The 12579-nt window shown below is 57.4% G+C and overlaps 1 protein-coding gene across 1 annotated transcript; it reads left to right on the top strand.

The window, feature by feature from the left end:
- The first annotated feature begins 361 nt into the window (after positions 1-361).
- On the top strand, positions 362-12292 carry CAPN12 (calpain 12). The gene is made up of 21 exons (XM_090259076.1): positions 362-598; positions 1268-1337; positions 1784-1902; positions 2088-2221; positions 3159-3327; positions 4105-4179; positions 4248-4333; positions 4411-4485; positions 5043-5206; positions 5288-5520; positions 5996-6007; positions 6233-6441; positions 6667-6709; positions 6790-6849; positions 7312-7369; positions 7716-7786; positions 7887-7949; positions 8597-8675; positions 11271-11387; positions 11482-11540; positions 11634-12292. The coding sequence occupies exons 1-21, from the start codon at positions 362-364 to the stop codon at positions 11658-11660; spliced, it is 2160 nt and encodes a 719-aa protein (XP_090115202.1). The 3' UTR covers positions 11661-12292.
- The last annotated feature ends 287 nt before the right edge of the window (positions 12293-12579 follow it).

Genomic DNA, 12579 nt, shown 5'->3' with positions numbered 1-12579 from the left:
ACACTGCCCTCCCAGGCCCTCAGAGGAAGACATGCTGGACAGCTTGCAGACTGACCTCCTTCTAGGAACTCCCACAGTGGCAGCTCATCCTGCCTCAGCTTTGCCCTCCTTCTCTCCTGCTGCTGGCGAAGCCCATTAAGCTGCTACGCCGGCCACAACTGAAGGCCCCACGCCCTGGGGAGGAAACAACTGAAGAGGCGTCCATGCTTTCCTGCACCCCAAACCATCAATTAGTATTAATGAGGGAAGGCTTCTCACTGCCTAAAGACCCCCATCAGAGCTCAGAAGGAGGGGAAGCCCCACCCCCGTGACTCAAGTGGTTAAAGGGCCTGGGGCCGGCCTGTGAGCCCAGAGTGTTCAGATGGCGTGCGGCAGCAGGAAGGTCACCATCCAGCTGGTAGACGAGGAGGCAGGACTTGGAGCCTGGGACCTGAAGCCTTTTAGAGGCCAGAGCTATGAGGCAATCCGAGCAGCCTGCTTGGATGAGGGGATCCTGTTTCGTGATCCCTACTTCCCTGCTGGCCCTGATGCCCTTGGCTATGACCAGCTGGGGCCAGACTCAGAGAAGGCCAAAGGGGTGAAATGGATGAGGCCCCATGTAAAGTTTGGCAGGGGGCTGTGCTCTGGGTCTGAGGGAGGAGGGGCTGGGGGCCTGGACTCCTGGGTCTGAGGGAGGAGGGGCTGGGGGCCTGGACTCCTGGGTCTGAGGGAGGAGGGGCTGGGGGCCTGGACTCCTGGGTCCGAGGGAGGAAGGGCTGGAGGCCTGGACTCCTGGGTCCGAGGGAGGAGGGGCTGGGGGCCTGGAGTCCTGGGTCCGAGGGAGGAGGGGCTGGGGGCCTGGAGTCCTGGGTCCGAGGGAGGAGGGGCTGGGGGCCTGGAGTCCTGGGTCCGAGGGAAGAGGGGCTGGGGGCCTGGAGTCCTGGGTCCGAGGGAGGAGGGGCTGGGGGCCTGGAGTCCTGCGTCCGAGGGAGGAGGGGCTGGGGGCCTGGAGTCCTGCGTCCGAGGGAGGAGGGGCTGGGGGTCTGGACTCCTGCGTCTGAGGGAGAGGATGTCACTGGGACCAGCTCAGAGCAGGCTCAGCCATCCTGGTTCCAGAAAGGTCCAGGGAAGCGTGCCACCTGCCCACAGCCTTTACGAGCCCTCTCATCGAGTTGGAGGTGCTCATTATTCTGTAGCAATGAGGGCAGGAGGGGACCGGACATCTGACCTCCAAGTTGCTCCTTCCCTCCCTTTTTTGACTGAAGCCTGAAATCCCCTTCTCCCCCAGGAGTTTTGTGCTGAGCCCCAGTTCATCTGTGAGGATATGAGCCGGACAGACGTGTGTCAGGGAAGTCTGGGTGAGATCACTGAACCCATCTAGAGCCCTCAGATCCTGCAAGTTGCAGTTGGGACCCTGACACCTCTGCCCTCGGTCTCCCCCTCCCCGCCTGCTGCTTTGCTCAGCCTCCTATTACTCCGCCTGCCCCTCAGTCTCCCTCTTCTCCCGGGCCATAGTCTCCTCCTTTTTAAAATATTTATTTATTTATTTATTTATTTATTTATTTATTTATTTTTAGCGAGAAGGGTGGATGGAGAAAGAGAGGGATAAAAACACTGATGTGTGAGAGAAATGCTGTGCACATTGATGGGTTGCCTCTCATATGCCCCCAACTGGGGACCTGGCCCCAAACCCAGGCATGTATCCTGATTGGGAATCGAACTAGCAACCTTTATGGTCTGCAGGCTGGCACTCAATCCACTGAGTCACATCAGCCAGGGCTTTAGTCTCCTTCTTTCCTCCAAGGCAACTGTTGGTTTCTTGCGGCTGCCGCTTCCCTCACTCTGTACCCCCGACTCCTGTGCCGGGTGGTGCCCCCTGGACAGAGTTTCCGAGATGGCTATGCTGGCATCTTCCACTTTCAGGTAAAGCTCGGCTCCTCTGTTCATACCTCAGTTTCCCCCAGGTGACATGGATTTCATAGCTTACATTGTTCCCTCAGGGCTGGAATTTTGGACAGGTACAGCAAAGTCAGGGGTCAGAGGTTGGGGCCCAGGAGGGGTTGGAGGTTGGAAACTGAGCCCCAGGACCCTGCCCCTTCCCCCACCAGCTCTGGCAGTTTGGTCGCTGGGTGGATGTCGTGGTGGACGACAGGCTGCCTGTGCGTGAGGGGAAGCTGATGTTCCTGCGCTCAGAACAGCGGAACGAGTTCTGGGCCCCCCTTCTGGAAAAGGCCTACGCCAAGTAAGGACCCCAACCCCTCCCCCTGGCTGCAACCCCAAGTCCCAGCCAGAAGACAGACCCCAGCCACATGCGACCCCTGGAGCCCCTCGACTTCTGGGAGCTTCTAGACACCCAGCTAAGGATCCCAAACCAAGTCACAGCCTCTGGAACCCTAATGTCACACCATCCCCTGAGGCCCTCCAAATTGTAAAGACCACCCTCCACCAAATCATCACACAATACATTCTCAGAGACCCACCAAACACCCAGAATTCTCTTTTTTAAAATATTTTATTTATTTATTTATTAGAGAGAGGGGAATGAGAGAGAGGGAGAGAAACATCACTGTGTGGTTGCCTCTCACTTGTGTCCACAACTGGGGATCTGGCGTGCAACCTAGTCATGTGCCCTGACTGGGAATCGAACCTGCCACCCTTTGGTTCTCAGGCCGGTGCTCAATCCACTGAGCCACACCAGCCAGGGTTCCAGAATTCTTAAAGAGCCTGAAATCTCTTATTAGGCCCTGGAGTCACCAAACCTAACATTTATCCCCTTGGGGGACCTGTAATCTCAGACAATCTGTCCTGACCTATTGAGAAACCCAAGGCACCCCCAAAGTATTGGGTGTAAGACCTGAGACCCTCAAATCTTTGCTTTTCCCCATCCTGTGGATCTGAGACCTCATGGGAATTACCTCCAAAGTAGACAGAGATTCTGAGTTTCAGACACAGCCCTCAGGGACTCAGAATTCTGACAGAGCTCTCCTGAGACCCCCAAATCATGCAGTCCTTGTGGCCCAGGGATCAAAGGCTTCCAGAGTATGCCAGAGCCCCCCTACCTCAAGAGTGTGCAGATTTTAGGAACAGACCCTGGACCCCACACCCTGTGACAGAGGCCCCCAAATCCTCAGATGCTTTTACATGCCTCAGACACCCCCATGCCAGACTTGCCCCCACAGGCTCCATGGCTCCTATGAGGTGATGCGAGGCGGCCACATGAATGAGGCTTTCGTGGACTTCACAGGTGGCGTGGGTGAGGTGCTCTACCTGAGGCAAGACAGCCCAGGTCTCTTCTCGGCCCTGCGCCATGCCCTGGCCAAGGAGTCCCTCGTGGGTGCCACTGCCCTGGTGAGAGAGCTGGACTCCCGCAGAGACCCTGCACCAGTGCCAGTGCACAGTCACAGCTGGAGGGGGAGGCATCCTGTGTCCTCTCTTTCACTGTTAGTTTATGCTCTTTCACAAATCAAACACGAGCAGGTCAGAAGGACATTTATTTGCTTTCATAACTTATGAGCTTCGGGCACAGCTGGATCCAGGTGCTTAGCAGACATTGTGAATGTTTTTCTATTCCTGGTTCTGGGTTAGCTTCACTCTCAGACAGGCTTTTTCCTCTCGAGGGCACGAAAGAGTCCCCTGCCCCATACAGTTACCTCCCACCACCCCAGAGGTAAAAAAGAAAAGTACCTCTTTCTGAGAATCTCAGCAGAAGTCCAGGAATGATTTTAATGGGCTCAGCTTGGGTCATTTGTTCATGTGTGACCCAATCACATACTCATTCATTCGGTGAGTCAGTCTAACTTACTCACTCATTCATTTACTTAACCCTGGACTCAGTTACTTGCTTTGTCTTTTGCGTTTCTCTGCCTCTTTCCGTTTCCCTCTGTCCTGTATCCTCTGTCTCTAGGTCTCTGCCTCTCTCCTCTTTCTGTCTATTTTTTTCTCAGCTCCATCTCCCTCTCTCACCTTCACAGACCAACCCCCACCCCCTCTTGGAGCCCTGTGTCATTCAGTTGGGTGCTCTAGTTGACTCCTGCTTTGGTGGCAGGAGGTCGGGAGACAGAGAGAAGGGGCCGCCCTCCTGTCCCTCAACATGACCTCTCCATCTCCTCCCTGTTCTCTGCGCAGAGTGATCGGGGCGAGTACCGTACAGAAGACGGGCTGGTGAAGGGACATGCATATTCAGTCACAGGCACGCACAAGGTGAGCAGCCCCTGTGGGTGGGCTGGCGGGGTTCAGGTGCTAACCCCCAATGACGATGTCGCTCTCAGGTGTCACTGGGCTTCACCAAGGTGCGGCTGCTGCGGCTGCGGAACCCATGGGGCCGCGTGGAGTGGACTGGGGCCTGGAGTGACAGGTGAGATGGATCTGGGGCGGGGGGGTGGGGAGGAGGCTTGGGCCTCCACCCACCCCTCACACCTCAGGCTTCCCTAGCTGCCCGCGCTGGGATGCACTCCCTACCGAGTGGCGAGATGCCCTGCTGGTGAAGAAGGAGGACGGAGAGTTCTGGTGAGTAGGACAGGGTCCCAGCCCTGCCCCAGGGAGGGGCACCAGCAGGTAGGGCTCAGGGAGGGTGTGAGTCCTATGGGCCCCAATGAGGAGGAACTGTCCGTATGAGTGGTAGTTTTGAGGTGGGTTCTATCTGAGGCAGTTGAGGAAGAATTGATAGTAATATTAGGGGGGGTTGGAGGCATAGTGATCTTTGAGGGATAGAAGGGGGATGAGTAACATTTAGGATAATTGAGGGGGCTTGGTGACACCTGGAGCATTTCTTGAGATTTGGCACTATCGAGAGGCTGAAGGATATTTATTGGTAATTGAGAGTCTGAGGGTCTTGATATTTGGGGGCTGAAAACAACATGACAATGTTTAAGGGGAGTTTGTGGAGCTTGGCTATTTGGGGGAATTTCTGAGGACTTGGAGAAATCTGAGGGAGCTGGAGGGCTCAGAGATTTGGGGGTCATTCCATTTGGTGGACTGAAGGGTACTTGGCAATACTTGAAAAATTTGGGGGAAGCCTTGTGATTTAGGGGCCAGGCAGGGCCTAACTGTGGGCCACTGTCCAGGATGGAGCTGCAGGACTTCCTCTGCCACTTCAACACCGTCCAGATCTGCTCTCTGAGCCCGGAGGTGCTGGGCCCCAGCCCAGCTGGAGGGGGCTGGCACATCCATATCTTCCAAGGCCGCTGGGTGAGAGGCTTCAACTCTGGCGGGAGCCAGCCTGCTGCTGGTAAGACCTGGAGGGGACCCTGGAAAGCAAGCAAGGGGGCTGTGGCAGGCAGGCTAACCCCATTTCTTTCTCCTCTGCTAGAAACCTTCTGGACCAACCCCCAGTTCCGGCTGACACTGCTGGAGCCTGATGAGGAGGACGAGGAGGATGAAGACGGGCCCTGGTGTGGCTGGGGTACAGCAGGGGCTCGGGGCTCTGCTCGAGGGGGCCGCATCCCCAAGTGCACTGTCCTCCTGTCACTCATCCAGCGCAACCGGCGGTGCCTGAGGGCCCAGGGCCTCACTTACCTCACTGTGGGCTTCCACGTGTTCCAGGTGGGGCCTTTGGGCTGAGGAGAGGCAACGGGGAGCAGGGAGGCATGGAGGGGTAGGGGGCCAAGGGGAGCTCCCAGAAGGCCAAGAGGGGCTGGAGAGGCTGAGGGCAGGGGCAGAGAGAGGGGTGGGGAGGCTGGGCTCTAGCAAATGCTGAGGGAAGCAGAAGGGGGTCAGGGAGAGACTGAGGGTCTAGGGCGGGCACAGAGAGAGGCTGGGGGGTCAGAATGGTCGGAAAGAAGTTAGAAAAAGGGGTGGGGGGCTGAGGATCAGGGAAAGGACAAGGACCAGAGAAAGCACAGATGAGAGGAAGGGGTCCAGGATGGTCAGAGAGGGACTTCGACAGGGACCGAGAGTCAGGGGTTTAATGAGAGTGGAATGAGAAGAAAAGAGAGGGAGGGGTGTAGAGGAGACAGAGAAGGAACTCTGAGGCTCTGAGGGTCTCTCCCCCTACTCCCCCTGCTCTTCCTTTTCACAGATCCCAGAGGAGGTGGGTCTCCATGGGACCCCAGATCCCAGAATCTATCCCTGAACCAGCCCCAGGGCCTCTGACAACCTGCAGTGGGGCAGGGATGGCCTGGGGCATGCTTGGCGTGATGGGTGATCCAGTGGGTTTGTACGGGGCGGTCGGTCTGGAGGGATGTAGTGGGTGGACGACCGGGTGGGGTGGACTTGGGTGGTCAAGGTCACGGTCACTCCCTCCGCCATCTCCCAGCTGCTGGGCCTCTGGGACTCCCCGCATAGTCGCGCGCATCTGCGGGGCCTATTGTGTGCGGACCGCTCGCCCTTCTGCACCCGTCGCGACGTGAGCCGCCGCTGCCGCCTGCGCCCTGGCCACTACCTGGTGGTGCCCAGTGCCGCCCGTGCTGGCGATGAGGCCGACTTCACACTGCGTATTTTCTCCGAGCGCTGTCACACTGCCGTGTGAGCCCAGGGCCCCAGACTCTCCCTCGGGACCCCCAGACCCGCTACCTGAAAAGGGGGGGTGGTGCTGACCCGCTTCTGGAATCCTCAGCCCCCGTGGATCAGCCCACAGCCCCAGGATCCTGCCTAGACCCCACCCAATTTCTCGGCTGTGACCCCGTCCGCCCCGAGCCCTAGGCGCGGGGTGAACAGCCCTTCCCCCGCTTTCTGGTCTGTAATTTGCAGGGAGATCGACGACGTGATCAGCGCCGATTTGCACGCTCTCATGGTGAGGGGCTGCTCCGGGAGGGGGCACGACAGGGTGGGAGTGGGGGCCCTCTTGGGCACGACTAAACTCCCACCCTGCAGGCCCCCAACATTCCCCTGGAGCTGGGGTTGGAGCAGCTGTTTCAGGAGCTGGCAGGAGAGGTGAGGGGGTACAGGGCTAAGCGAGCCCCCCCCCCCTTTGAACACCTCCCTTACCCTGAATGTCTGATTTCCCCCTTCTCTGTGCTTCAACATTTCATGACCTGCTCTCAAAAATGCTCGCAGGTCTTCCCTGCCTCAGGGCCTTTGCTCAGTCTGCACCTCTGCCTGGGAGTTCTCTCCCTTCACCCCACCCCTGCCCTGAGCCCTCATCTTTCTAATGTGCCCTTCTCTGAAGGCTCTCCTGACCCTCCCCAGGTTGGTCAGTCACGTGGGCTATGGGCTCCCACAGCCCAGGGTTTCCCTGTTGCAGCCCTGACCACTCTCCCGGGACCGTGAGCTCTGAAGAGGGCAGATCTGGGCTCACTCAGTCTGCTGTGTCCCCAGCTCCGCCCAGCATGCTGTCTGGGCTGGGCCCACAGCCCTTTATAGAATGGCCTCACAACCTGCTCTCTCCCTGACCAGGAGGAAGAACTCAGTGCCCCTCAGCTCCAGACCTTATTAAGCATTGCCCTGGAGCCTGGTGAGTTGGGGGTCAGTGTATGTGTGGGGCTATGTGTGTGAACCCATGATGCTGCTGGGAGTCAGGCCACAGGTACCCTGGGCATTTCCTCACACGTGGGTCCTGTGGCAGGACCAGCAGCCAAGGCTGTAGCCGCTCATAAGCCCCCTTCCTCTAAGGGTGAGGCAGGAAGTGTGGCTCCTACTAGCGCGAGCCCACTTGCCCGGAGTCAAATCCCAGCTCTGTTAGTTGCCAGCAGTCCTTTGGCTCTTTGTGCCTGGGTTTCTATAAAATGGGATGCCGTGATCCCCGGCACTCACGATGGCCGGCCCACAGGAAGCTCAGGGGTTCTGTCTGTTTCCTGTAGCCAGGGCCCACACCTGGATCCCTGGAGAGATTGGGCTCAGGACCTGCGAGCAGCTGCTGCAGTGTTTGGGGGTACATGATGGGGGCCTTGCCTGGGTAGGGAGGATGGAGATGTTGGGGCCTTTGCTCCCCTTCTGGGGTCATTGACTTTAACTAGATGTCCCATCTCCAGCACGGGCGAAGCCTGGCCCTGCACCACTTTCAGGAGCTCTGGGGCCACCTCCGAAAGTGGCAGGTAAGGTGGGGGCTTGGGTGGAGTCACTTCCTCCTGCAGGGAAAGGCACTAAAAGGGACATAGGTGCTCTGTGGGCTAGCAGAGCCCCGGGGAGAAGGGGGCTGGACCACACCACGCCAACTTGGAGGGATCTGGCTGGGACATCCCTGCCCCATCCCCTCTATGGTCCCTCTAGGGGCACCGACCAGCTCAACACAGGCTCCTGCCTCCACATTTCAGCTCCCAGCTCAGCCTCTTTCTGGTTATGTGATCTCAAGCCAGTAACCTCCCTGTGAAGTCAACTTTGCTTGTCTAGCAATAGGAGGTGGTGACCCTCCCCCTGCCCCCCTCCCCCCAAACTCATGTGAGAAGAAAATGGGCTCAGGTCCTCTCTAATAATGGTGATAAGGCACCATTTATTGAGCCCTCACTAGACCCCTAGTGGGCAGTCTTAACATGTCCTCGCAACAACCTTGTCAATGCTGTTACCATTGAGCCCGTTTTAGACTGTGAAACAAGAGGCCCAAGGTGGTGAAGCTGCTTCCCTGGGGCACAAAGCCAGGAAGAAAGGGAGCAGGGGTGGGGCCCCAAGTAGTCTGGCCTCTGAGGAGCTCTGCAAGGAGCTCAGGGGCCTGGGGGGTGGGACTGACCTATTCCTCCCCACCCAGGCCATATTCCACAAGTTTGACCAGGACGCTTCCGGAACCATGAATTCCCATGAGCTGAGGCTGGCGCTGAATGCTGCAGGTATGGACAGAGGTCCTGGGGTGCGTCATGGGGACAGGATCAGCTCCCCCTCCTGTCCCAGTCCTCTTACGAGTCCCAGCAGCCCATTCAGCTGCCGATATCCACAAAGCTGACATCTTAGCTTGTTGCCAGCTCTTGTGAGGGACTGCACCTGAGGAGCCGAGGGGGAGAATCTTCTGTGTGGGAAAGCGGGGTGAAAGAAGGGGATGGGCTGGGGAGGGTGTAGGAGCTGGTGTCTGGGAGGCCCTGGTCTCCAGGGCACCATGGCAGAATGTTCTGGATTCCCCTGAGCCTGGGTTGGAATCCTAACTACTGAATCACTCTTTGGGAACCCTAGGCATGTGAGTCCATCTACTTGATGGAGGCATGTCCCTCTGTAAAATGGCTCTGACAGAAGATGGCTAGAAGAGTGACGTTCCTCCTTGTGTGATAGGGGTTGGGGGGGAATGACAGGAAACCCCAGATCCCCACCTACACCAAGCGAAGCGATGGGTGAGACATGGGGAGGTCAAAGATCCGGGGACCTGCAAGTAAGAAAGGAGCCCAGGACAGAGGGGAAGGGATGGAGTCAGACAGAAGATGGAGAGTTGTGGGACAGTGAGAAACACAGTCCCAGACAGAGCAGAGGTGAGAGAGGAAGATGCAAGTTTGTGCTGATCATTCAGTATCTCTGAGCGCCTGGTACGTGCCTGGCAGAAGGAAAATGAGCAAGTGCTCCTGAGGGGCTGCCGTTCTGGACGGTACAAACCACAGACGGGGATCAGCAGTAGAGCAGAAGCAAGCAGGCCAGGGTGCTAGGGCATGCCGTGGTGGGGGGCGGGGGGTGAGACACGGTGGTCAGGGAAGGCCTTGTGGAGGCTCCAGTAAGGACCTGAGGAGTGAGCCAAGAGTGTTCCGGACAGAGGGAACAGCCAGTGCAAAGGCCCTGGGATGTGAGCCTGCACCCCAAAGAGGCTGGTTTGGGGGGAGCCAAGTGAAGAAGGGGCCCTGCGACGGAGATTATGGTGGGGGCCATTGTGGCTGAAGCCAAGTGGAAAGGTGGTGGTTAGAGGAAAGACTGGTGGTGATGGTGGCTTGGGTGACAGGAGAGCTCCATGAGGTGCTGTGAGGACTTGGACTCTAAAATTTTTAAGTATGTACAAAGAGAGAGGCAAGTTCAAGATCAGCATGTACAGGGCTGGAGTGACAGCTGTGTCTGGAGGAGGGAACGCCAGAAAGGGGACCAGGAGAAAGCAAGTGCCAAGCCCCAGGAACAGGTGGGCAGTCTCGGTGTGGGGGGGTTGGCGTGCTCCGAACGAGCACGTTTTGCTCCACAAGCATTCTCTGAACACCTGCTCTGGGCTGGCTGATGTTAGGCATTCACTGGTGACCAGAAACCCTTTCTTGACCCCCAAGGGCTTCAGTCCAGGGGCAGCCTTAGCTACCAATGACAGTGACAGCCCAGTGGTACCTGTGGGGTGGGGGGAGGCCCAGGGAGCTGTGGGAGTCCAGAGGAGATGCTGGATGCTGCTATTCTGGGCAGAGGGAATAGCACGTGCAAAGGGGACAAGGAGCCCAAATTCCAGGTGGAGGAGGGGAAGAGGGGGAGGTAAGGTTCGGTCTGTGAGGGCCGCCATGCGCTTGGGACAGTGAGGCCATGGGGGGAATAGGGTGTCATGGTCACTAGGGCTTGGTAAGTTAGGTGAAGGACTTCACTAGTACCAGAGGACCCTGGGCAGGACGCCACACACCAGGCACCACAGGACATAGCGCCACGTAAGTGGTCAGAGGAAGCTGTTGCCATGAAAAGGACAAGGACTCCAGAGGGGGCAGCAGAGGTGCTGTCGGCCCCTCCCTAGCCCCTTCCACCTCTTCTGCCTGGGGTTTCCAAGCGGCCCTCCGCCATCCCCACCTTGAGAGCAGATGAAGGTCAGAGATCACACGCTGTCAGGATCAGGCGCCAGCCCCCCGCCCCCTAAGCTTTCAAGCACAGAATGAGATGGCGCTGGACAAATATTTGTTAAATGAATGCACAGAGTGGGGGGAAGATGGGCTTTAGGAGGCAGCAGAGGCCCAGGAAATTATCCTCAAACTGTGTTTATCTGGACCATGTGACAGGGAAGAGTCCCCTGCAACCCTGAGTGCCAGAGGGTTATCTGTGACATGGAAGCACCACTGTTTGCAGCTTTGGGAAGCCTCCGTCTAGATTCCTCATAGATGTTTTCTGAAGTTTAGGGATCATCCCTAATGTAGCCTATAAAGAAACTGACTCCATATGGGACAAGAAAGTTTTGCACAGAAATATTCCCCGGGGTCCACTAGCAGAAATTCTGCAGTTTCAAGGAATAACGCTGACATAGTTGCCACGTGCCAGACACTGTCCTAAACTCTACACACAACACCTCTGCACAACCTGTGGGGCCAGGGATGTGGTCGTCCCCACTTGACAGATGACTCTGAGCCCAGAGCCACACAGAGCTGGGTGGAGGCAGAGCTGGGATTTAAGAGGTGGCAACAGGCCCCTGTGGTGTCTCGGTGTCTCCCTGGGAAGTCAGGGTGCTATGCCACCCTGAGAGGGTTCATGGCAGCCCAGGCTCAGAGGCAGCCTCCTCCTAGGCTTCCACCTCAACAACCAGCTGACCCAGGCCCTCACTAGCCGCTACCGGGACAGCCGTCTGCGTGTGGACTTTGAGCACTTTGTGTCTTGTGTGGCCCAGCTTACCTGCATCTTCCGTGAGTGCCACCCCTGGCACGGGTGGGACACAAGAGGGTGTCTCCCATGGCAGGGGGCTGGGGTGGTGGCGCTCACCCGCCCGTCTCTGCACAGGCCACTGCAGCAGGTACCTGGATGGGGGTGAGGGGGTCGTGTGCCTGACCCGCAGACAGGTGAGCCTGGGCTGAGGGAGCGGTGGCACAGGGCAGCCAAGGCAGCACTCCCAGGACACCCCCACCTCAAGCCTGCTGTCTTCTTTCGCCCAGTGGATGGAGGTGGCCACCTTCTCCTAGGATTTGGCACCTGTAGCCGGAGGCAGGAGAGCTGCTGGGGAGCCCGTCTTCCTTCTGTCAGCCTGGACCATGGTTTATTCCACAGCAGCAGGGCCCTGAGCAAAACCATGCTCCCCCGACCCCTGCACCACACCGCCTGGCATAGGGGTGCTGATGCTCTGACACGAGGCAGTGGTTGAGAGCATGGCCTGGGGAGCCGGCCTGCCTGGAGTTGATTTCTGGCCCCACCACTCACCAGATGGGTGACACTGGGCAAGTCACTGCACGTCTGTGCTCTGCTCTCCTCCCCTGTAAACTGGCATGACATGGCACCCTTCTTGGCCAGGCTCCATGAGGGAGTCCATGCTGCACACTTAGAACAGGGCCTGGCCCTGACTGGCTCCCCAGCAGCACCCACATTTTACCCACTTGTGGGAACGGGGCCTGCCACACCCCCAGGCCCTGCCTCACTCTGGGAAGAGGCACTCTATCAGAGCTCTGCGAGAAAGTGGAGAACAGAGCTAGGAGGAAAGAGAGAACACTGTAGACTCCGTCTTAAAAATATTACGTGTTTTATTATTCTGTCCCCAGAAGGGTGGTTTATCCAGAAACCGAGAAAAAAATAATCAGAATAAACCAAAAGAAAAGGAGAATGGGTGGGTGGGTGGGGGAGGAATAAAACCATCAACTAACAGGCAGCCAGGCCAGCAGCCCACCCTCCACGTTACGAGGGTCCCCAGAGACCCATGTCCAACAACAGACAACAGAAAGAAATCAGTAAGGGACAGGGGGGAGGGAGCAAATCAGCTATGTCTTCATTATGAGAGCAAGAGGCGGCAAAGATGTGTTGCTAGGTGAATATATATTTATATAATAAATCCGTAAGTTAATAAAGTAAATAGTAATTCTCTGAAAGTTTTAAATTTTTTTATAGCTTTTT

This window comes from Furipterus horrens, unplaced genomic scaffold (genome assembly GCF_987537825.1).
Source record: "Furipterus horrens unplaced genomic scaffold, mFurHor1.1.pri manual_scaffold_13, whole genome shotgun sequence".
Taxonomy (NCBI): Eukaryota; Metazoa; Chordata; class Mammalia; order Chiroptera; family Furipteridae; genus Furipterus; species Furipterus horrens.
This window is presented reverse-complemented; position numbering and strand designations above follow the sequence as displayed.